The sequence below is a fragment of the Carassius carassius genome, chromosome 5 (genome assembly GCF_963082965.1).
Source record: "Carassius carassius chromosome 5, fCarCar2.1, whole genome shotgun sequence".
Classification (NCBI taxonomy): domain Eukaryota; kingdom Metazoa; phylum Chordata; class Actinopteri; order Cypriniformes; family Cyprinidae; genus Carassius; species Carassius carassius.
Genome location: NC_081759.1, coordinates 20,635,881 through 20,661,130, shown reverse-complemented (window position 1 = coordinate 20,661,130; position 25,250 = coordinate 20,635,881). Strand labels below are relative to the sequence as shown.

Here is a 25,250-nt window from a genome sequence, read left to right as displayed (position 1 = left end):
GATTTTTTTATCCAACAAAATCACTTATATTACCAAACCAGCCAACTGGACATCATGAAAGCACACCACATAACATGATAACATATGTTTAATAAAAATGTGTTTTTTAAAATCATGTAGTGTTATGGTTTGTTCTTACATCTCTGACAACTGTTTTGTACTTCTCAGGAGTGGCGGCACTCATGATGGTTGTATATACGGTGATCCTGGAAGGAATGTCATACGATCATACTCACATCAAAAAGCTTTATTACAGAATGTGATCTTAAGACACTTATACAGTGAGGAGATACAGTCCCCTCCACTAATATTGGCACCCTTGGTAAATATCAGCCAAGGCAGCTGTGAAAATAATTCTGCATTATTTATCTGTTTGATCTTTCATTCAAAAAGTTCACAAAATTCGAACCTCTTATTAAAGTAATAAATGTTTTAGTACTCCAGGATGACTAGGAACATGAAATTGTCTGGCCATGACTTCCTATTCCACAGGATTATAAATATGAGGAACACAAAGGCCAAATTCCCTTAATCATCCATCACAAGGAGTAAAACCTAAGAATATAGTGCAGAACAAGGTTGTTGAGCTTGACAAAATAGAAAGTGACTGTAAAAAAGAACTAAAGCATGGAAAATACCCATTTCCACCTTTAGAGAAATAATTAAAAGAGTTTCCAATTAACAAAAGATGTTACAAATCTGCCTGGAAGAGGAAGTGTGTCTATATCATCTTAATACAGTGAGGAGGAGAGCTTGAGTGGCTAAAGACTCTCCAAGGATCACAGCTGGAGAATTGCAGGAAACAGTTGAGTCTTAGGGTCAAAAAGCCTTGCTTGATTGGGTTTCAAGAAGAGTTCTCCTCACTCATCCAAAAACCAACTCCATATTCAGCTTATTAATTCAAATGGCACTGGCTTCTATGGTCATATGAAACTTCAGAAAAAAAAGAACCCACCAGTTTAGTACAAACAGGGATAAAAAGTATCCCATGTCCAGGGTTATATATACTGCTGGTTCTTTAATGTTGTGGGCCTGTTTTTCTGCTGGAGGTCCTGGACATCTTGTTTAGATGCATGGCATGATGGATTCTATCAAATACCAACACATTAAAAATCTAAACCTGACTGCCTCTGTAAAAAAATCTTACAATGGGCCATGGTTGGATCTTCCATCAGGACAATTATCCAAAACAAACATCAAAATCAACACAAAAATGATTTTTTTCAGAGGCCATGCCAAAGCTTCATTTTGTGCTCAGTGACACAAAATGATGCTTTGGCATGGCCTCTGATCTGAACCCTATAGAAAATGAGTGGGGTGAACTGAAGAGAAGCATATTTCAAATTTTTGAGGGAATTTTGGCAGCAAAGCTTCTCTGTCTTCACTGTATTTCTGCTGCATCCTAGATTGCATCCAAAACTAGCTTTCTTGTAAATCTGTTTTAATATTGTTGGGTCTGGGATTAATTGCTTTTGTCCGTTTATGGAGACTGTTTTGGAAAAAAGAGTCTGTTAAATGCATGTCGTCGTCAACATAAGGTTACAAAGAACCCACCAATACCACTTGACTATATATCAACTTAGACAAACAATGGTAAGTTATTAAAGCTAGATGAGTTGAGAATCAGTGTTGAGTTGTTGACCAGACATGAAACAGGGTGAGAGTTCAACAAAGATCAATGCTTGGACTGTTCTAATTTACAGCTGAGTGGCTTAAACAATGAGTGTCTGTGAAGCTGTAAGTGTGAATAGGCCAAAGCTTCACATGACTGGTTTCTGCAGACTCTCCAGGAAATTCCTAAATTCTACATTGCATTGTTAGATTTTTATAACCTCCATGATGAGGAAGTCTACTTATGTTTGTACTACAGGTTACCAAACATGAGATATGAGCACTCATATCTCAATTACACAACCATAAAATATCATGTGATAGGTGAAATGCTGCATTACTTGCTGCCTTACCTATTACATACTGGATCTATGGATAAAACCTGTAACAATGAAAAACAAAATGATCATGCAATCAACACATCAGTCAATAAATTGTTATAGGATAGCATGCTTTCACAAACACAAGCGAAAGTCTCATTAAAGTTTCATCTTTTTTATATCTAAGTCCAGAAAATTCCTATGATAATAACAAACAAGAACACATTTTGTAGTACAACAGCATAGGACAAAAATAAATGCCACAACCTATGACAATAATAGGCAGTCAAAATGGATTCATTCATTTACCTGATAAAGAGAATCCATACTAATATGGTTTTGACCAGTGGCATTCAGTGCTTTCATGGCCACATCTCTGAAACAAGACCAGGAAATGTGAAAAGCAATCCCTAAATTGTCCAATAATCACACATTTGTGCTTTCATGTTACAAATAAAACTGTATTTTCTGCTTGCCTTCGGTCGTCTCGTTTAGGGGCAGGTAGCCAGTGGTCATAATTGGTTTCAACTCTATACCAGCTATAATAAGCAACAGTAAAAATCAGAGGCTTAGTAATGCAAAAACCTCAAGGAGAACACTAGTATTATATGAATGAGAGCCTAATGTTGCACTGGCATCACTTTATGTCTTACATTTTAATTTATGAAATTAAAAAATGATGGTTGGTACTTACTTTCCAAGAAGTGGATCAAGAGGCCAGATGTCAGCTGATCCGCTCCGGTCTCTGGTTATGACTACACCCTCACTAGCATGAACACCACCCAAAATGTAATAAACATCTGTAATGATCGGCACCTTGGCCAGTCTCAACACTGCATCCTGGAAATCCACAGCTGATTCAAGAGTCTCAAGAAATCAAAAATATACAGATTTATTCCATGCAAATGTCTCTTAACAGTCAAAGAGACATTTTTGCACCAGTAAGTAAATCTATTTTGAAATACTGAATTATATTTTGAATTTGATATATATTTTGTTCTCTCACCTCTCGCACAAGCCAGCTAACTGGAGAACTTTTTAATAAAACTGCTGAAATTACATTCTCCCACCAATATCCCTTATCTGTAGAAATACAGATGTAAATTAAAACCCCACAAAATTCACCACACCATGTCTTTTTAAAAAATCAACCTACTGCGCTCATTGCCAGACACTGTAAACTTGTTAGGGCTCTGTCCTGTCCACAGCCCAACATAACCAGCAAAAGTGGTTCCTCTGTATGCCACCTGGAGAGGAACGACTTGCAGATTCAAGTGTATAATATAATATAATGATATATACAATGTAATATATAATTTAATAATACCTTTCCATTTTTAATAAACATTACATCTAGAGTAAGATTTCTGAGCACATCATGGGGATAATCCAGGTTTCTGCCATGGTATATATTGCCCTTTGTATCTTGAGTTACAATACTGGTGCAAAAGCTATAAAAAAAAAAAGCAAAGCAGCCACAATGAATGTTGAAAAAAGTTGACAACTAAAACACTTTAAAAAGCTACTGTGCCAAAGAAAAGTGTAGTACTTACGCAGATACTTCATAGGCAAAGTTCAACAGCACAATATCTGCATTGTCAGTGCCATAGAAGGATGCAATGCCCTGTATTTCTCCAGCGTACGGCTGTGGGATGTATTTCTCCAGAGCCTTCACTATAGGTTTAACTGCATCATGAACCCATTCGGGAACAGTTGAGCTGCAAAAGAGAGTTTGTAAGACCAATGTGGGTCTAGGGTGATGACAAACAAAATGTACAAAGTTAAAGGACATATGGTAACACTTTAGTATAGGGACAAATCCTCACTTATATTAACTAGGCTAGGTGCTTATTAGCATGCCTTTTATTTCCATAGTGGCTGTTTATTAGTATTAATAAAGCACATATTCTTCTACATCCCTAATCCTACCCAATATCTAAACTTAATAACTACCTTACTAACTATTACTAAGAAATTAGACGTTTATTCAGGCGAGAAATGGACTTTATCTTTAAAAAAATTTTTTTTTTACATTTTATTAAAAATCAGAGGGGAATGTCTTATCACTTGCACTTTAATGCGTTGAAAACTTAAATATTTGGTGACATTCTGTGATATTTGATTACAATTTCTGCGCGTAAACCTATTAAATTTGTCAGCTAGGTAAGGCAGGTAAAAGGATCTCGTGATTAACCGGTTCTGGTCATTGCAAGAATGCAAACGAAAGCAACATGTTCTCGTAACGTGCGTGCGTGCGTTTATCAGACTGTCTGATACTTACTCGATCACTTCAGCTGCGGCTTTTCTCAAGAAATCAATGTCATAGAGCTTCTTCAGAGGAGCCCATCGCTGAAAGGCAGGCACGTCCAGACTGATGTTTACCACTGGAGGAGAGAAATCAGCTGTCGATACGCAGAAGACTGTCACTCCGAGGAACAGACAAATCTCTAGCTTCATGGTGAAAACTGAACATTAATGTCCTTGTGGTGGTGAAATCTGAACATGGGAAACCAAAGACTCCTCCACACTCTGCCCAACTTCTGTATTTGAAAACGGAACTGAAGTGATTGTTGTGACACTAACAGCCAGAAGTGGGCTTAGCTTCAATAGGTGGTGCCTAACTAAAACTAAAGTCCCTTTTTGGTTTATTGCAGTGTAGAATCAATAAAAGTACTTTACGCGTAAAGCTTTGCTGTTAATAAAGGTTCTGTTAATCATGATTAATTCATTAATGTATTAATGTAGTCTGTCCAATTAATCTATCCATTCTGAGGCGAAACTCTGACGCTTCTCGGGTAACAGCCGCTAGGGGGCGCTGCGGTTACAAAATGGTTACAATTACTTACTGTACTATTATTAACTATTACTCAACTAGGTCTGAAATATATATTGTACGTTTTAATCCCCTGGAACACACTACAAACATGATGATCTAAATTTGAGCATGAGGCATTGCTGTGTCTCTGTCAAAATTAAATAATTAAACAATTTTGAAGAAAGAAGTCTTCGTGTAACGGACATTCATACAATACTGCAAAAACAGTTTACTGTCAAGCTGTTATATTCCTGTTATATATTTAGTCCAACATTCATAATTTTTCTGTCTTTAATTTAATTTAATTTAATATGCTGGTATTAATTCAGTGTTTATAATGTTAACACTTGAACTTAAAATATTCTTAACCGAAACTGAAATGGTTTCTAGAGAGCAAAAGCTTTTGTGAAAAAAGGAAATTCTTTAAAATAAAGTCTGTAAAATTAACTGTTAAAAGGACTTGATGATCACTAGTCTATTTACTGTACGTTATAGTTGTCATCGTTCAGGCTGTATTTCAGTTTTAATGTAATTTTTTTTATCAAAGCAGCTGATCTGGTGGAATCGCAGGGCTGTAAGTTCTTTGGTCAGTACAGTACCGTTTCCTTTCATAGTTCACTTTGATGCTGCGGTGACATCACCATATGGGAACACCTTTCGATGTGACGAATGTCTGAAGCCCTAAACCATCCCACCAATTTTATTGGCCAAATAGCGCTTGGCACCACCCTACGCATGCGTACGCATAGTATACCTGAGTGTATTTCGCTCAGATTTCATTTCTTTCAGGAAAGCACTTCATCTGTGCCCTAAGAAAACCATCTCACGTTCTCAGCGACTTTTCATTGAGCAGTGTTAACTCCTCTTCGTGGACACGATAAGCTTTCGAAAGTGTAAGGAGCCGTGTGCCAGCTTCATCATGGGGGGAGATACTCATGAAAGGTGCGTAGTGTGCTTGGGCCTACGATGGCTTGGGGAGTTATGTGCGACATGAACTATGTCAAATAATGAGAAAGAACCAAATTGCCTATCATAGCTATGCTGATGATACCCAGATTTACCTAGCCTTATCTCCAAATGATTACAGCCCCACTGACTCCCTCTGCCAATGTATTGATGAAATTAATAGTTGGATGTTCCATAACTTTCTTCAGTTAAACAAGGAAAAAACTGAAGTCATTGCATTTGGAAACAAAGATGAAGTTTTCAAGGTGAGTGCATACCTTGACTCTAGGGGTCAAACAACTAATAATCAAGTCAGGAATCTTGGTGTGATTCTGGAGACAGACCTTAGTTTCAGTAGTCATGTCAAAGCAGTAACTAAATCAGCATACTATCATCTCAAAAACATTGCAAGAATTAGATGTTTTGTTTCCAGCCAAGACTTGGATAAACTTGTGACGTGACAATCAGCCAAGTATGGTGACCCATACTCAGAATTCATGCTCTGCATTTAACCCATCCAAAGTGCACACACACAGCACTGAACACACACCAGGAGCAGTGGGCAGCCATTTATGCTGCGGCACCCGGGGAGCAGTTGGGGGTTCAGTGCCTTGCTCAAGGCCACCTCAGTCGTGGTATTGCCAGCCAAAGATTCGAACCCACAACCCTAGGGTTAGGAGTCAAAATCTCTAACCACTAGGCCACAACTTCCTCGACTTGTTTATGCCTTTATCACCAGCAGGGTGGACTATTGTAATGGGCTCTTCACCGGCCTTCCCAAGAAGACCATTAGACAGCTGCAGCTCATCCAGAACACTGCTGCTGCCAGGATTCTGACAAGAACCAGAAAATCTGTGCATATCACACCAGTCCTCAGGTCCTTACACCGGCTTCCTGTTACATTTAGGGTTGATTTGAAAGTACTTTTACTTATTTAGAAATCACTCAATGACCTAGGACCGAAATATATTGCAGATATGTTCACTGAATATAAACCTAACAGACCACTCACATCATTAGGATCGAGTCAGTTAGAAATACCATGGGTTCACACAAAACAAGGGGAGTCCGCCTTTAGTTACTATGCCACCTGCAGCTGGAATCAGCTTCCAGAAGAGATCAGATGTGCTAAAACATTAGTCGCATTTAAATCTAGACTCAAAACTCATCTGTTTAGCTGTGCATTTATTGAATGAGCACTGTGCGATGTCCGAACTGATTGCACTATATTTTACATATTCACTGTATTTTATGTCAAATCAATTTATATTTTTAAATGTTTTAAATTCATTTTGAATAAGTATTTTTTAAAGCATTTTCAAAGTTTTTAAATTGCTTGTTTTATTTTTGAAATTATTTACCTTCTTTTATGTACTTAAGCACTTTGATTTACCATTGTGAACGAAATGTGCTATATAAATAAACTTGCCTTGCCTATGAGGACAGCATTGCACTGTAGTTCTCTCCACGTCGCTCACTCTCCCTGAATCAAGTGCAGGAAATGGGCAAAAACTTTGTGGAAACCGTCGTTTTTGCAAATGGGGATTTACAGCCATGGACCGCATGACTATGACGTTTTATCCACTGCGGCCTCTGTGTCTGAGGACATCATGGCTGATGCATACAGCTCTCTCCCTCCTAGTGAACAGGAGAAGCGTGCTTCCCCCTCCTACAGTGAGCTGGTGGAAGTGGTTTCCTGTGCGGGGGATAAACTGGGGCTGGATTGGGAGGTTGAGAAGGCAGAGGCCCAACCTTCATCGAAGCTGGACGACTGTTTTCTAACTAGTCGTACACCTGCACAGCCCCATAGGCCTTTGCCTTTTTTCCTGGACCTCCACCAGGAGGTTTCGAGGTCCTGGAAACAGCCTTACTCGGTGCGCATTACTAACACTGTGGCTGCAGTTTTCGCCACCATTTCTGACATGGCAGACCGTGGCTATACAGCCACCGGTGGAAGAGGCTCTCGTTGAACATCTCGCGCCTAATTCAGCCACGGCATGAAAGTCTCGCCCCCTTCTTCCTTCAAAGGCATGTTGAGTAATGTCTAGCCTCGTCTGAAAATCTTACATGGCTACAGGTCAGGCGGCCGCCTTGCTCCACTCGATGGCAGTCTTTCAAGCCTACCAAGCAGAGCTCTTAAATGAACTCGACAAGGGAGAGGGCATCACACCCGAGGCTGTGAAAGAGCTGCGGCGAGCAACAGATTTGGAGCTACGTGCTACCAAACATACACTGTAAAAAATATCTACTTCGTTCTACTTAAAATCATAAGTTAAGCAGCTGCCTCAAAATTTCAATTAAAAACAAAATGGATTAATGAATTGTTTTAACTCATTATTTGGAGTCTTGTTAAGCTGTGAATTGCCTTCTGCAAGTCAACATGACTATACAGTTATTGTTGTTTCAACTTTGCTATGCAAGTTCAAAATAAAGTGAACTCAGTAATGAGCATTCTGTTTACTTATCCCCATTAGTGGATTCAACTTAGTAATTTCAATTAAGTAATGTCTTTGAATTAGGGTATCAAGTTAAGATGATATAAAAGAATGTCTTGTTTTAACTTAATTATAAAAACAGACAAATTTGAGTATAAAACTTTTTTTTTTTTTTAAAACCAATGTTAAGCCAATACAAGCTATACATAATCACTTCAGTCATGCAATCAATACTTTTTTTGGTACCAAACTTCAGTTGGGTGTGGGTCACATAATGAGGCTAAGATAAATAGAAGGGTTGTGCACAATCATGGGGAAAACTGCAGATCTGACAGTTGTCCAGAAGGCAATTATTGACACCCTTCACAAGGAGGGTAAGCCCCAAACATTCATTACCAAAGAACCTTGTTCTCACCAACCCGACTCGTCTTGTCTGGTGGAAAAAAGAGGCACCCGGCCGACTGAAGTTTGATTGCTTGTTGGCGAGTAAACTTGTTCGTCTCGAGGCCTGGCTTCGTCAGTAGTTCCCCGCACATGCGCAAAGAGCTTTCCTCAATCTGCAACATGCCAAAGACTTGTGCCCCACTCAATTTAAAATGGCAAGTTCATTCAAGCACCTGGAATTTGTGATTCATTGAAGTAACTTATGAACCTAAATTGGAAGATTGAAAACTCAAACAATTGAGTTGAAATTTCAAAACACATTTTTTTATGTCTGATTTAATGACATATATAAGTTATCATAACTTTTTGATCAGATAATTTTTTACAGTGTACTGCTCGAGCCGTGGGCTGTTCAATGGCTGGTATGATTATGGTTGAGTGCCACCTTTGGCTTAATCTCACCGACATTAAAGAAAGGGACAGATCTTTTCTTATCGATGCCCCTATTTCAAAAGACGGTCTGTTCAGAGAGGCGGTTACTTTGGTGGCGGAAAAGTTTATGGCAGCAAAACAGCAGGCCCAGGGAAACTGAATGGCGTCAGGTGCTGGCAGTGCGATCATGCTCAACATCTTCCCACCGCCAACGGGTCGCCTCACGAGAAGAGCCTTCACCTATAGTGCCCCCTCGTAAGGATTGGGGTCCTAGAGTTTTTCCTAGAGTTGGGGATTTACAGGCTCTTTCTGTTTCGCACTTGTGCATGGACGTTGCACCAGGGCTTGTGAAAGTATTGCTGTGACCGAGGCCTAATTATGTCCCTAAGGTCGCCTCGAACCCTTTTCACTTTCAGCAAGTGGTCTTGAAAGCTTTCCCCCCTATAGATGCAGGGCTAGGAGTTTTTGCCCTGTAAGAGCGCTGAAGACTTATTTTGATTGAACAGCTCCATGGCATGAGTCCGACCAGCTGCAAAAATAGAGGCCATGCTGTCACAAAGCAACGCATGTCCCATTGGTTGGTGGAGGCTATATCTTTAGTCTATGAGGCGCGTGAACTAGAGCTCATTCAACGATAGCAGTGGCTTCATAGCAGGCTTTTCTCAGGGGATTTTCTAGGGATGATATCTGTGCTGCGGCAGGATGGTCCTTACCGAGCACTTTTGTCAAGTTTTACAGTCTGGATGTGAGGACGGCTCCTGGCTCCCAGGTTCTCTCTGCTTGAGCAGATGCTTTCGTTGGATCTCAGCTATCTCGGGTATGTCAGGCGTTATGGTATAAGGTTCCCAATTGGTGATGTCATCTTGACGATACATGGGCGTTTTATAATAGAATGTAAACTGCAGTCTGCACACGGTTACATACCGTTCTTATAAATACCGATTACAAAAATATGTTTAAAAATAACTACAGTTTAACTAATAATATAACATAACTACAATTTACAAAAACAAATGTTGATTAAAACATATGTTTACTACCGATTTAAATTGTGAAAAAAAGAAAACAGAATGAGAGATTTGTAAATATAATGTAATGTAGGCCTTTTTTTATTTTTTTACTTTTTTGAGAAACATGCATTTTATACAGTCTATGGTTTGGACCAGGAATACAGGGATAGGACGCTTGCGTGGAACGCTCATGCGCACTCGTGTCCACAAGAGTGAAAGTTCTATCAGCAGCTGTTTGACAGCAGAAGGCGCGTGCATGTGTTTACTGTTGCGTTGCCACCCACACCATCAGGAGCGATTTTAGAGTGAGTTTGCTTGTTGTTAAGAATATTTTTACTGGTATGTGTTTTTGGCGATCCTTGTAGGATGTTTTTGGTTTATCACATGTTGCTGAATTGTTAGTATGATAACTAGATAGCGCAAACAAAACTATTTTTTCCATTAAACTTGTTCCTGTAAGAATCCCTGTTCATATTTTTAACACTTTCTCTGGGGTGTTGTACAAACCAGTGTGACTGTGATGGCAGCCGTCATTTCTCACATTCTAGGCTCAGTCAGATAAAGATGAAGATCGCTGTTCTCGGCGCGACAGGTCAAACCGGACAGCAGCTGGTCAGCCAGGCTCTTCAGCAGGGACACTGCGTCACGGCCGTCGTCAGAAACAAGGCGAAACTGACGCTGACGCACGAGAACCTCAAGGTGAAATGTAGGGGGAAGCCTTAAAGTTATATATTGTTATTGTTTCTGGAAAAGCGTAGTGAAATTTTGAAATACTTTTTGTTACATTGTTCATGAATTCCTCCCTGGCGTAAGAAATGGGTTGGACTGCTGATTTACAATAACATCATTCTGCAATGGTTTATATGAAGTAACGTCATGAGTTTAATAGTCCGAGCTATTCTTTAGCTCATATTTCTTTCTTATCTAGTTGACTAAAGTCTGCACAATTCTGACTGTTTGCTTTAGAATTGGAATAATATCAGTTCCAAGTCACTAAGGTGAAAATTGTAACTTTTTAACACACTGTATACTCTATGCAAGTGTTTGTTTTATATTTTATTTTAGTTGTTATATAAGTTTTTGTAGAGTAACACTGAAAAAGACAGTTTAATTTAGCATAAGAGTCACAAGGGTGGCATAAAATTTCAATGTGTTTCATTTATGGGTTGATATCATCACATGATTGGCTATCCCCACATTTTTGAGCTGGAAGTAAAGATTTTTAAGGACAGTCATCCAGACACAGCAATTCCAAATAATGAGATGATTCACACTAAGCTGCCTGCTGTGGCAGTGCAATGTAGATACTATTTCATGTGTTCTAGTCCAGATTATGCACATTTTACAGCTAGCATGCAGCCTCAACCATGAAGTGTTTAACCGCATGCCCTCATGTGACAGGTGGTTGAAGCAGATGTTTTCTCAGAAGACAGCCTGAAACCGCACTTCCAAGGTCAGGATGCTGTGTTGTCCTGTCTTGGCTTTCCAATCTCATTTTTTTATGGAGTCACTGGCTACACCCAGTCTATGACGGCAGCATTAAATGCAATGCGTGGAGTCAAAGTAAATCGAATCATCACCATGACCTCTTGGTACACTGACCGTAAGTGCTGTTATTATGTATAGTATATGCAGAACTGAAGGGTCTTTTCCTCACCGCATTTTTGGTCTGATCTTTTGACTGGTGTAGTAATTGGATTGCTTTGACATTCTTCACAGCTGATTCAGGCTCCAATTCTTCCTATCTCATCCGCTTCATGTTGCTTCCCATGATTAGAAGTGTTTTGAACAACATGTATGAAATGGAAAACTTTCTCAAGCAGACGGACGACATAAACTGGACTGTTGTCCGTCCTCCTGGTCTGAAGAATATGCCAACAACAGGTGGGATCCATTAATAAAACACACAATATATATATATATATATATATATATATATATATATATATATATATATATATATATATATATATATACATGCTTTCTTCAACTAAAAGTAATATGTAAAATGCTTTTTGACAAATGAATCATCGGAAGTTTGCTTTTGCTGCAGAGCCATTAGATTACCACATGTTTTAGTGTCATTTTTCTTGTTGTTTTCAAAAGCCAACGAGTTCCTCACTCATGAAGGTTATTATGTCCCTGATGAAAATGGTCTGCCGGTCGGTCAGTCTGTGTCAAGAGGAGATGTGGCTCGTTTCATGCTCTCTCTACTCAGTAACAATGCTTGGATGAAGAAAGCTGTTGCTATCATCACCAAATGAGTTTGCACTTCACTTTATCATTACTTTTATATCACTTGCCAAAGAGATTTTAACTTAAAGTACTTATTCAGTACATTTGGCTTTATGTCACACATAGCAGTTAACAAAGACTGTCAAATAATATGCTAATAATGTTTATATACATACACTTTTCATATATTACTTTGTGAAGAATTTTAAAAGGTTTCTCAATACCAAAGAAGAGTTAGCAGAATTACAAGAAAACATAATTCATTAAACCATAAAACATTTTGTTGCTGATTGTTTGGGATGTTTTGTAATGTAACCAGATATTGAAATGAAAATGAAGAGCAGAGAAAGGACAGTTAACCGCATGTGCTCTTTTCTTCCTCTTAAACATACTGTATATGGATTGTGGAATTAAATGTCAACAGGCACATTTTTAAGAAGAAAACACTCATTTTTAATCATTATTAGTTTACTGATATGCATATTAGTTTATGCTGATTTACTGCACAACACAAAACACATCTGTGCTGTGATGTGATGTCCTTTCCAACTCGTCTCATTAAGATTTTTTACAATATATTACTGACAATGAACATCATTAGGAAAACTTTCTTGACCTTCTAAGCTATAATCCTTTCTAACAGTGCAGGTTATTGATTTATTTTTATTATCATTATTTCACTTTTTGAATATTTTATGTTCATTTATGTATTACATATCTATTGGTTTCTTTTATGGCACTATATACAGATTTTACAGTTTTACATTTACATGACATAAATTCTAGAAGTTCCGCTTACAATTATGGCTATATTTGAAAGTTGAACAGCACACTGATTTTGGCATACTATTAAACATATAGTTGTAAGCTATGTATGAAAATGTAAAAATACATCAAGGCAGCACACTACAACAGAATATAATAAAAATGTCTTTATATAAGACCTGTGGGTCCTTACACAAACCACTAGATGGCTCTTCACATTGCTTAAAGCCACTGGAAGTACTGGCTTGCATTTGGAGAAGCAGCCATTTTAGCTTGGACACAGAAATCCGATTTTGAGCCAAATTCTTGGTGACCTTCTTTGCCATTATTGCTGGTTGTTTGTCGATGAGCAGGTGAATAAATTAACTTGTTCTTTAAGAAGCAGTTTAGTACAAACTCTATGCAACTGGTGTCAACCAATTGTCTTATATTAATATACTATTATTAATAAATGTTATTAATACATTTTATAATATTTTTTTTTAATTAAATTAAATGTAAAAACCGCTTGTATCCCCTGCCTATGCCTTGAAAAAACGTTATCAAGTCCTACATTAATTGTCTTAAGCTGATAGCTGCCCAATTTAATTAAGAAAAGTGTTTTTCTTTTCTTTTGTTATTGTTCTTGATGATAAATCAATGGTTAAAAAAAAAAAAAAATCTTATTGTTAAAGTGAGGGCCAAAGGTCAAAAGCAAAAACTTAAAAACTTCTGGGGACAAAGTTATTTAAGGCAGTCAGTCTATTTTGCAAGAGCCGAAGGCAATCAGTGCACCCCCATGAAGGAACATTCCAGACTGATCCAGAGCCAGTCTGACCAGTCACTAAACCTGCCCCGGTCAGACGGATCAAATGAACAGCCTTTGACCTAATAGTATTATATTTCATTTGAGCACAAAGGGGTAAGACGGTGGGAATAGATGTTGTTGATTCCCGTGTTTGAATCAAAGTCCAGTTTCTGATGTCTGATGATTACTGGTGAAGTTATGCAAGGTGAAGCGATTACTTCATTTGATTGAATGTACTGTACATAGATTGTGGTCTGAGGACTTTGTCCTCAATGGACCAATATCATGTTTGATAATCAGAACAGCAATAACCAGGCTGATGAGGAAAATGATTAATGTGTCATGTTGAAGGGATCAGTTCAGTAACTGGGAGACGTGAGAATTATCACATTTTAGTATATAAACATTGAGGGGGAAAAGGTTACTAAAGCACAATACCATTCCCAAATCTTACAGCACATTATTGCATTTTTAAAGTCTATTATTTTATTGACAAGCCAAGGCAGGTATATTATTCAGAAAAAAAATATATTTTTTAAAAAGAATATTAAAATATATATTACATCTGCCATGTACAAAATTACCTTTGGCACACACAAACACGCATACACACACACACACACACACACACACGCAAAACAATTAGCATATAGTGTTGAATGTTTTTGGCATGTGCAACTGTTGGGCTTATAAATCTTACCCGATTTATATTGCATTGAGATTTCCAAAGAACATTTAGCAGATGCTTTTATCCAAGGCGTCTTAAAAATGAGGAATACAACAACTGATTTATCTTAAGGAGGCAATAAACAGGAATATTATACTTGCTAATACAGAGTTTCAGACATTGTTCAGAATAGCACAAGCCTTGAAAGCTTGAAAGAAGGGGATTAAAGCTGATTCAGTTTTCAGATGGATGTAGTAAGGAAGTCATATCATAAAAGATAGATATATAGAATATAGATAGGTAGAATTATGAGCTGTAATTTGACCTTGATGTAAATTAAATTAAATTAAATTTATCCATTTAACAGACGCTTTTATCCAAAGCGACTTACAGTGCATTCAGGCTATCAATTTTTACCTATCATGTGTTCCCAGGGAATCGAACCCCCAACCTTGGGCTTGATAGCGCAATGCTCTATCAATTGAGCTACAGGAACACTATGATGTCATTGCATATCCTAAAATCTGATCTCTCAGCTACTTAACATAGTTCATATATCATCTGTGTCAGAAGAAATACTTTAAATAATAAAAGCTCATTGCATGTAACACCAGACATGTTCAATGATTAAAAAAAGACCTTCCAGCAATTAGTAATGCAGAACACAAAACAGATCAATGAAACTGTCTGAAAAAGTGAACAAAAGATTGTATGAAGAAGGGATGATGTGTCTTGCTAACCTAAAAACTGGTTCGGGGACATGATATAAACAATACCTGGAGCGGGGAGGAGATAAACCACCGTGTGCCTGCAGTGTTTTACCTTATCAGAGAGATGTTTTGTTTTCTTTGAGAAGTCAGAAATTTAGACAAAAAAAAACTTCATTAATAAAAGAAACAAAGTAATTTAATTTTAATAAATACTTAACCAATATTGTTTAATAATTATAAGGAAATAAGTCTCTATATCTCACAATTCAGATTTTTTCCTTTCTCGCAATTTACATTTTACAGCAAATTTCTTTGCCTTTCAAAGACAATTTACACCTCTCAATTATGTTTTTTATTTTTTTATTCCATAAGGTAGTCATATAAAAGGAACCAAACAAATGCATACTTTACTCATAGAGTTAACCCACCCTTACACCTACCCATACCCCCAAACCTGTCCATAACCTGACCTGTATCCCACCTCAATAGCAGCAATCATGTAATATGAATGTAATATGTACATTGTACTTATTTTTTTGATGTAAGTATACATAGTAGTTAAGGCCACTTAATACAGAGTGGGACTGAAGGTAATAAATCTATTGGTATAAAAAGATCTCAAGTTTGACTTGTGTTATAATAGTGAGGTCAACTGGAAGCCCTGGAGTGAGCAAAACACAGATTACTGGTCAAAGGCTAAAGACTATGATCCTATGAGTGTAGTCAGCCATTTAATTCCCAGGTTCATTTGAGTTCTTCTGTTATTCATCATAAAATTTGTTTATATCTTCTTCATACATTTTACTGACGACGGGTCTTTTGAGCTTCATGGTTGGACCTTAGAAAAACAACAACAACAAAAACTTCACATTCCCATCTAATATATCCATGTTTACATATTTGACTATAATTATGCATGTAGGAATGCAGTTCGGCAAATACGTTCTGTAAAGAAACATGTGAGACCTACTGAGACCTACAAATGTCTCTCATAGTTGTAAAAGTACTTCTGCAGTACTCCACTTCACAAAAATCTTATAATCATGGACTTCCATGTATTAGATACAGTTTGTAAATGAACTCACTTGTTCTGTTTTATATCCTTGTCTATATGAAGAAATAACACTCACCAAGTTCTCCGCTAGATATGGAGAAGTCTCGTTGAAGGATGGTCCACTTCTGGACTCTCTGGGCGTTGGATGTGGCTTTGGCATTTATGCGGTCTATGCCCTCCTGGATGGCTTTGTAAATGGCTGGTTCTTTTTTGTTAATGATTTCTGAGACTTTACTGGCAGTTACACCGTGCTGCCGACAAAACTCCACCGCTAATGGTGTCAGTTCATCTGTGGGGTCTCCATTGTCATCAACGTTACACTAAAAATTAAAGAAATTTAACAACATTCTGAAAAATAGAGATTAAGCAAATATTTTTTTGATAGCAGATGGTATAAATGTATATCATTTGGTAAAATGGGGATATTTTATGGTCTTGTTAAAATAATATTTAAATTTGTTAAAAATAAATTCAGCCTCACCCTCAGGCCATCCAAAGTGGTGAGATTGTTCCTTCATTGGAACAGGTTTGGAGAAATGTAGCATTATTTCTCTTGCTCACCAATAGATCCTCTGTGATCCTCTAGTAAAATGCTAAATTTCTCCAAATCTGTTCAACAAGCTCCTGAGAGTGAGCAAATTTTCTTTTTTTAGTGAACTGTTCCTTTGAGTAAATGTAGACTCACCTTGAGTGTGAGTAGCATAGACAGAAACTTCTTTTTGTCTCCAACCAGCATGACATTGCTGATGATTGACACCTCCTCTTTTAGGGCATCCTCAATAGGGACGGGTGGTACATTTTCTCCCCCAGCAGTAATGATTAATTCTGCAAGAATAAAGTAATTAGGTACACATGTATAAACAAATGTTTACAGGTTGTTGCAGTGCAGTTTATGCATTTATCTTAATAAAATGATTTCCTTCACAGTAATACAAGCGTTATCCAAAGACAACAATCCCATTCATTTTCTCAATAAGGGAGCTGACTCATCAACATGTAAAGACAGACCTATTATGAGATATAAGGTTGTTAACTCAAAGTACATGTTTTATTATTATTATTGAATTAACAGCTAAATGGCTGGTGAAAAACTACCAATTACCCATGATTCTGTAAAGAAATCTATACCAATCAGAGAATCACATTTGTACTAAAAGAGCTCCTTAGAGCCTACACACTGCCATAAAGCACTACAATTGACATATGCTCTCAAAATACTGAAGTATTTGTATATGTATACATATTTTGAAATAAACATAGTTTCTATATACATAATCAACCATTTTACATCACCAGTTTTACATTTATGATCATTTTCATTTGGACTGTTTCGTTCGCAGTATTCCATGAGTATTTGTTTAAGTACACACCATTGCACCTTCATCTTTTGTCAGATACATTTTTTCTTCAAGTCAAAGTTTGTAATGTTGTGATTCACCCCATAGCTGGATGATTTGGTTCACTGGCTGCTTATCAGAATCAGAAAGAGCTTTATTACTACCCTGCATTTCTACCTTTTATTCTGCCAGTGATGAACAGGAAGTCATCTTCATCATGTTTGCCCAGGTCTCCTGAGTGAAGCCATCCGTCTGTATCCAGTGCCTCCTCAGTCTTTTCTGGCATGTTCAGGTATCCCATAAACACATGCCTCCCCCAGAAACATATCTCACCGGTCCCATCAGTATCTGGCTTGTCTAATTTAGTTTTGCAGCCAGTCAACACCTTACCACAGCTGCAAGAGAACAAAACATGAATGTCAAATACAACTGTCATCTGCAAATGCTGCTAATGTAACCAATGACTTTAACCAATAAGTGGATGTTTGAAGTCAAGTCCACAATTAGAGTTCATCACATTAATACAAAAATGTTGGAGGAACGTATGTAACTTTCTTTAAAATCCTCTCCATGTATCGACACTTTTGGCCTAAAGACTTTCTATTTGTTTTGGCTTTTGATCAGAATATTGTGAATGATATGTCGCAGGATGGACGAGGCGAAGTATTATAGTGTTATTTTAACACTGCTATCTACATTCATGCCATTATGGAACTGTTTTAGTTTTACAGCATTTTTGTGTACAGCACTTTCTGTCATGTGGAAAAAGATACCAAAACTAAAACAATCAAACAATGCCTTTTACTCAGTTAAAGGAACAGTTCATTCAAAAGTACAAATTCTGTTAAAAAAAATCTATTTTAAAATGTGAAGTGAGTATAACAACAACAACAACCTAAATTCTTATAAAACATCTATGTAATTTAAATACAGCAGGAATGTTAATACATAAAGCAGGTTGTGCCTCTGACCTCATGATGCGATAACCCTCAGCCCAGGAGATGGAGTGAGGTCCAGTGCTCTCGCTCATGCCGTACAGCTCAAAGACAGGGATGTAAAGGCTCATGAAGTACTCCAGTGTGTCTTTGGTGATCGGAGCTGCACCTGTGTAACAGGCCTTACAGCGGTCAAGGCCAAGAGCTTTTCTTACATTCTTGAAAACAAAGGCATTCGCCAATGTGAAGCCCCACGGCACTGAGGAATCACTGTAGAGAAATACAACGAGCTGTGAGACTCTTTCAAGATGATTCCATTTATAATTTAATCCATGGTACTTTTAAATCTCACCCATTCATGGCATTATAGCTAGCTTGAAGTCCGATCCCCTTGGCCCAGTCTGCAATCTTCTTTTTTGTGACAGACGACTTTGCACCGACGGCTTTCATTGCTTCCTGCATTTTTTCCCACACTCGAGGAACTCCCAAGAAGCTCGTGGGACGCACCTCTCTCAGAGTGTTGGCCAGGGAGCCCTACAGTGAGTTTAACAGTTAAAAGATAATAAGTTGTGTTTCATCATTTGTAGAAAAGTGTCTGCTGAATGGATTAATAAACATTTTTGAAAAATGAGGCTAATATTTCCAAAAGTAAATAGTGGGAGCATCTTAAAAGCTGGAGTTTTACCTTCAGGGCATCCGGCTCTGCAAAACTGGTTATGCCGGCAAACCTCATGCAGATCCACATGTCTTGAACTTGGGCTGCCACATGACTCAAGGGCAAGTAACTCACAAGTTCTTCCTCAGCCATCTTCAGATTGACCATGTGACCTGCTGCGCTGGCTGTCCAAGTGATCTGGACAGAGGAGGGATGAATATAAGGCACAGCTTATCAAATGTGATGAATTACATTTTGTATTGACATACCTAAGTGCTGAACTATTGGCTTTATGTGACACTTTAATTGTCACTCACATTATCATGGCTGAGCATGACCCCTTTGGGATTCCCTGTGGTGCCTGATGTGTAGATTAATGTGCAGCACTCGTTGGCCTTTTGACCGTCTATCAACACATCCAGCTCAGAATCAGGAACATCTGCTCCAAACTTCATGAATTCAGCCCACTGAGAGAACACCAAATTGAAGCATGTGTCAGGAGAACTGTTTGGTTAGTTGGTTAATAGACATACTGGAAATATTATGCTGTTTACTTTTATTTTCCTTGACTGGATTTTTGTGAAAAAAAAAACTGTACATTTTGATACTTTCTGGTTTGGGAACAAACAATACTGATCTGTAATTATCAGTGAACCTGCATTAACTGTGTTTACTTACATGTACATGTTTTGTACAAGCTTTTAGCATTCAGATTTTTCAATTTTTATTGTATTATTTGGCAAAAGCTTACCGTATATACGTCTGGAAACTCCTGCTCCAGTTCGCCCTTGTACTGAACAATAGCCTTCAAATGTGGCAGCTGATCTCTGACCTGTGAGGAGAGTGAAAGAAAACTGATTCATATTTTATGAGAAGATTCCGTAATTTATATATATATATGTGTGTGTGTGTGTGTGTGTGTGTGTGTGTGTGTGTGTGTGTGTGTGTGTGTGTGTGTGTGTGTGTGTGTGTGTGTGTGTGTGTGTAAATTAAATTGTAAATTAAGGCTGTCAGTCGATTAAAATAAATTTGACTGTGAAAATACCCACAAAGATTATTTAAATTCGATTCACCAGAAAATGTATCACACATAAACATTTAGGCTATGGAACATAAAGGCGAAAATAATTTAAGAAACTTCTCAGTATTTTTTCTTCATACAATGAAAGTCATAGTAACCAAAAAAGCTTTGTTACCAACAGTTTTCAAAATACATTCTCTTATTTTCCACAAAAGAAAGGTTTTAAACAACATGAGGGTTAAGAAATGATTTTTGGGGGGGGGGGGGGGGGGGGGGCTATCCCTAATGTTTTTATTTTCTTTCTTCAAGCTTGTTCATAATAACAATGTTATCTGAAGGAAGTGACATGTTTAGTGAAGGTGTAATAGATAAATGATTATTGAACTTGATAATTGAACTTTCAATTTTAACTCTCTAACTCTAAGATAGGCCTAATGTTCAGTAATCACATTAGTGTGCAATTACTGTTAATATAATCTATTATAACCAGTATGCTTTTTTGTTGAATTTTTATCTTTCCAACTCCATCTGTTTTATTTTTGAGAACTTGACTTATACACTTTTTGTTATTAAAGGTATATAATTATAATACCTCTCTACTGGCAATTCTGGAACTTTTTATTGCATCACTTCTCATGTTAATGTCTTTCTAGGATGAATCACCTGTAGCATTAATCATCTACTAAATGAAAGCTGTTCAACTACCTGGAGGATTTTGATCAGTTGTTTGTTGTTTTCCACAACTAGGACATTAGCTTCACAGTTATGAGCGACATAGTGGCAGGCCTCTGGAGAGTTAGTGCTGTAGATTCCAGTGGCCAGTCCCCTGTGACAAAACAAGATATGCATTCAGAAAACTAGACTATCAGATCTCACGTGCCATCAAAACTTATTTTCCCTTATTCTCTAACTTTATGTAGATTAACTTTTAACAGATTAAATGAATACACTCCGTCAATACCCTGCTAGGATACATCCAACATCAGCTATAAACCATTCAGGAGAATTGAAGCCCAGAATACCAACGCCATGGAATCGCTCCAGACCAAGCTAGAGAACACAAAGAGCACAATGACTGAATATGCAAAAGCAATTCACCAGCTGTTTGAAACTTTGGAACAACAATGAAACTAGAGCTGTAAAAGCTTTGAATCCTCAAAACCTCAAGCCAATAGTTTGATCATTTCACTAATAATACAGGAAAAGTCATTCAAAGGAACTTCCAAAACACTTAACTTAAGCAAATACTAATTACACCACTGCACCATGTTTACTTCCATGCATGAAGTAAACAGCTTTCAAGTATCGAGTAACAATACATTTCATACACTGTAAAAAATATTTCTGAAAAGCTTTTGAAATTCATTTTTAAAGATGAAAAGATTGAAGTCGAACCTTCAGAAAGCTTTTGGCAGCTGCTCTTGCATGTTGATAGTACTCCTTATAGGTCAGAGTGATCCATATTCCATCTTTCTTTGCACGGAGGGCAGGATAGTCTCCGTACTTCTGCACTGTAGCCAGGAACATCTGATTGATGGTCATTGGAGGTTCTGAGCCCAGTCCCGAGGTCTCCATCCTCAGTTTGACAGGCTTGTCTCTGGCTGTGCTCCACAGCTCCTGGGCTTGAACAAGACGCACGTCTCCAGTCGTCAATGGTATTGCCGGTTCATCGCCTTCATGATTCGGACAGCAAGGACACACAGGAGACATGATTATATTTGATTATATATAAGTGCTTCTGAAAGGTATTGCAAATTTAAAGATGAAGCTTCTGCATGCTAAGCAAGAAAATATCAGTCCGTCTGCCCTTGTCTCCTGTCACATACTCAGAAAAACACTGTGGAACAAACAGCTTTATAAGAGTGCAGAAATAGGTCAGGTTACTGACAGGATATGGTATGTGTTTCTCACCTATCAGGTTTCAAATATATAACGTAAAAAAAAAATCTGTATTTATTATTAACTTGTATGGTTTAATTTATTACAAAGAAACAGCAAGTATCACATAAAATTAAACATTACATTTTGAAGTAGAAAGACTGAAATAGTATTTTCTCATTTCAAAGAATTATTTGTGAACTACATTTATAAATTATATATATATTTTTAAATGTTTAATGGTTGTAATTATAAGATGAAAAAATTCTAAAGTGACATTCAGAAATCATTTCATTTTTCATTTTCACAAGAATGTGTTTTGTGAAAAATCTATTTTTTTTGACAGCAAGGACAACATGCCAGACGACACTGAAACTCTTCGTTATTTATGCAAAATAGTTGCATTTTCAATATGCAACCATATTGTGAACTTTCATGTGAAGACTGTACCTGTGTTATTCTTCATGACAGGGATTGAACAATCCCCATTCGGTTGGTTTTTAGAGTCATGGAGAGCTACGGTCTGATATTCTTCAGTTTTAACAGAACTAGCAAGAAAGACAAAACTTTTTACAGGATATCATAATTTATATATCAGCAAAAAAATAAAATAGATAATAATAAGCAGTACATTCAAGTACTACAATACTGGAGGTGGACAGCATTGATCAAGTCTACATACCCTTCAGTATCATTTCCAGAGACAGAAACTTCCTTGGAATCACACTGTGATATACACTCATCGGCAGACATTGCACAGAGTCTTAAGATGACAACAAAATAAAATATTATTACAAAACCTTGCTTTACAAAGAAGTGGCCAAATACAATAAAGAAAAAATATCATACAAATGTCTAATATCTTCTATTTAGTCGAAAGACTCTAACACTAGTGGTTTCAATAGGTCATTTATATTTTATATGTATCTCAGCTCTTGGACAATACTAAGCAATATGTGCCAGTGGATATAGTGTCAGACAATGAAAGCAGCAAACGACAGGTTACTGTCAATGACTAGCTTTTCACCAACATTAGAAAATTCAGATTAAGACATTATTACCTTAAATAGTCTATGTGCAAATGTGCATATCTCTAAATCTAGATTAAACATGAAAAATACATGTGTTTGCTAAGGTTTAGTCATGCAACATATGTGCATTTGTGAAGTCTTTATGCCATCTAAAGTTTGTTGAAGTAATTTGACACTTAAAGTGATATTTCACCCAAAAATGAAAGTTCTGTCATCATGTAAGTTCCACTCTGCGTGTTCCAAACCTGTATAAGCTTATGCTGAGAACAAAATTAATTATTTTACATTTATTTTTGGTACCCAAACAGTTGACGGTAGACATTGCCATCAATAGTTTTTTCCCCCTCAAACAAACTGTTTGGTTACTAATATTCTTAAAAATATCTTTAAAGACATGTTTGTATGAATTTCAGGATGATTAGATGATGATGATGACAGAATGTTCAATGAAATTTATTAACTTTTTTTTTCTTCCTGGGAATGATGACTCCAGAAGTTCATAATCTGACTCCTCAAGATTGCAAAAACACAAAGTTCATGATAATTACAAAACAAGTGTGGCCACATAATGATCTGTGTCCAAGTGAACTTGTCCTCAGATAAGAAAAAACTTTGAGACCGACACAGTTCATTACCGACAAGAACAATGATACTGACCTCAGTAATCTTGTGAAATAATTTGATGGTGTTAAGAAATTGGATCCTAATCTGTATTTAAAGGTGTGGGAGTTGAGGTGTCAGGTTCAAAATTCATTGATTCATTGATTCACATGGGCAGGTTTTCACAAAACACCATGGTGTTGTTCTACTGAATCGAAGCATTATGCATTTAAAAAATCAGGAAATGTAAATGCACTTGCTTGTAATATATATATATATATATCGTATTAATAACATGATCATACTACAGCAGTTCTATTATCTCTAAAATGCATATTTAAAGTGACACATGACCACCTGACGACAAAGCAGGAGACAAGAGAAACACAATGTACAAAATATATACCATATATAAAGTAGACATAATGTCACCCTACATGGGGTAAATCACAGTGGAAATCAATGAGTAACTAAAAACAATGAATGAAATAACAAACAACATAAATAAGCAAGGCTAAGCATAGTTTCTGCCCACAAACCAGACATTTGAAAAATATGCTACCTTTATATGCCTTCTTTATTGGGAAAAAATAAATAGAATAAAAAATAAAATCTACTTTGTGACAACTAGGCTATATTGAAAATATCACCCCTACGTTCAATTAAACAACTAATTATTCACCTGAATATTTACTAGAAACCTATGCATTATACCTCAAGGACTGCAGAAATGTCATTCATATGACGAGTTTGCAAAATGATTTTCTTTATAACATATACATGTAGCTAGTCTACTAATGTTAACAGAAAGTGATAAAGGTTGACTTACATGTTCGAACTGGTTTTTTCCTGTCAGTGATGTGGGAAATTGTGTAGTTTTCAGAGCAGGTGTGAGTGAAACAGGTGGAATAACGTGCGTCGGTTTCATTCAACCCTATGGCCTCATGTCACGTGACGCGTGGAGCAGCTGACAGAACTTTATACTGCTGCTGTCTGCACTTATATTTCCATTATTAAGCAAACGATTTAATCGTCACAGCAATATATATACACTTAAAAAAAAAAAGATCAAAATTATAATTCTAAACCAAATGCATTTGGACGGTTTACTTTTTTAACAATACACCTACATAAGTCTAACATTTTTACAGCTGATATTTAAATAAAATTTGCGTCCTACAATAACTTCCTATTCAAGTTTTATTGTATGGCATTTGCAAGACATTTCAACAGCAAATTTCTGTATTAATATTAATTCATTCATGTTTGCAGACAAGCTTTTGATATTTCAGGTTATAGAGATTGTAAGACAAGTTAAATGAAGAGCTGTTTATTGATCAATACGTTGTTACATTAAGATTGTTACATATGCTCAGAGATCACAAAGTCTATAATATGAAAGAGACTGGATAAGATAAAGCAAATCTTATTACCGGTATTGATAAGACAACTGTGGACATTTACTATTTTTCAACCTTCACCTAAAAATAGATAAAATGAACGTTATATTTTTACTACTCTCCAGAAATCCCGGTATGCTTTGTTAAATTATTTGTTAAGATTTAATCAATATGTATTAAACAGAATTGTAAAAGGCTCAAAGTTGTTTACGTAAACTGTTAA

General features: G+C 36.8%; 3 protein-coding genes across 3 annotated transcripts; 1 reads left to right on the top strand and 2 right to left on the bottom strand.

Moving 5' to 3' along the window:
- Nucleotides 1–97: 97 nt before the first annotated feature.
- On the bottom strand, nucleotides 98–4,505 carry LOC132140341 (N-acylethanolamine-hydrolyzing acid amidase-like). Its single transcript, XM_059549134.1, has 10 exons — nucleotides 4,213–4,505; nucleotides 3,485–3,649; nucleotides 3,259–3,382; nucleotides 3,088–3,178; nucleotides 2,938–3,014; nucleotides 2,626–2,798; nucleotides 2,408–2,470; nucleotides 2,241–2,307; nucleotides 1,965–1,993; nucleotides 98–206 (listed from the first exon to the last, which is right to left on the bottom strand). Exons 1-10 carry the CDS (start codon nucleotides 4,386–4,388, stop codon nucleotides 113–115), a joined length of 1,059 nt encoding a protein of 352 aa, XP_059405117.1. The 5' UTR covers nucleotides 4,389–4,505; the 3' UTR covers nucleotides 98–112.
- Nucleotides 4,506–10,129: 5,624 nt separating this feature from the next.
- Nucleotides 10,130–12,516, top strand: LOC132140340 (flavin reductase (NADPH)-like). The gene is made up of 5 exons (XM_059549132.1): nucleotides 10,130–10,257; nucleotides 10,501–10,651; nucleotides 11,354–11,555; nucleotides 11,672–11,836; nucleotides 12,059–12,516. The coding sequence occupies exons 2-5, from the start codon at nucleotides 10,517–10,519 to the stop codon at nucleotides 12,214–12,216; spliced, it is 660 nt and encodes a 219-aa protein (XP_059405115.1). The 5' UTR covers nucleotides 10,130–10,257; nucleotides 10,501–10,516; the 3' UTR covers nucleotides 12,217–12,516.
- A 3,179-nt stretch (nucleotides 12,517–15,695) lies between these two features.
- Nucleotides 15,696–24,460, bottom strand: LOC132140971 (long-chain-fatty-acid--CoA ligase ACSBG2-like). Its single transcript, XM_059550087.1, has 15 exons — nucleotides 24,457–24,460; nucleotides 22,679–22,759; nucleotides 22,447–22,544; nucleotides 21,514–21,791; nucleotides 21,080–21,168; nucleotides 20,824–20,944; nucleotides 19,849–19,929; nucleotides 19,415–19,564; nucleotides 19,128–19,295; nucleotides 18,795–18,976; nucleotides 18,479–18,712; nucleotides 17,685–17,902; nucleotides 16,856–16,995; nucleotides 16,247–16,490; nucleotides 15,696–15,954 (listed from the first exon to the last, which is right to left on the bottom strand). The coding sequence occupies exons 2-15, from the start codon at nucleotides 22,747–22,749 to the stop codon at nucleotides 15,878–15,880; spliced, it is 2,151 nt and encodes a 716-aa protein (XP_059406070.1). The 5' UTR covers nucleotides 22,750–22,759; nucleotides 24,457–24,460; the 3' UTR covers nucleotides 15,696–15,877.
- Nucleotides 24,461–25,250: the final 790 nt, after the last annotated feature.

Excerpts from the sequence above, each read along its gene's own strand:
- LOC132140341 (XM_059549134.1), bottom strand. The coding sequence starts at position 4,388 with ATGAAGCTAGAGATTTGTCTGTTCCTCGGAGTGACAGTCTTCTGCGTA. Across the intron at positions 2,799-2,937 it reads TTAGCTGGCTTGTGCGAGAG|ACTCTTGAATCAGCTGTGGA; the intron begins GTGAGAGAACAA and ends TGATTTCTTGAG. Across the intron at positions 2,308-2,407 it reads CCTAAACGAGACGACCGAAG|AGATGTGGCCATGAAAGCAC; the intron begins GCAAGCAGAAAA and ends GTCTTGTTTCAG.
- LOC132140971 (XM_059550087.1), bottom strand. The coding sequence starts at position 22,749 with ATGTCTGCCGATGAGTGTATATCACAGTGTGATTCCAAGGAAGTTTCT. Across the intron at positions 19,930-20,823 it reads AACTGATCAAAATCCTCCAG|GTCAGAGATCAGCTGCCACA; the intron begins GTAGTTGAACAG and ends CTCTCCTCACAG. Across the intron at positions 18,713-18,794 it reads AGCTATAATGCCATGAATGG|TGATTCCTCAGTGCCGTGGG; the intron begins GTGAGATTTAAA and ends ATTTCTCTACAG.
- LOC132140340 (XM_059549132.1), top strand. The coding sequence starts at position 10,517 with ATGAAGATCGCTGTTCTCGGCGCGACAGGTCAAACCGGACAGCAGCTG. Across the intron at positions 10,652-11,353 it reads TGACGCACGAGAACCTCAAG|GTGGTTGAAGCAGATGTTTT; the intron begins GTGAAATGTAGG and ends CTCATGTGACAG. Across the intron at positions 11,837-12,058 it reads GAAGAATATGCCAACAACAG|CCAACGAGTTCCTCACTCAT; the intron begins GTGGGATCCATT and ends TGTTTTCAAAAG.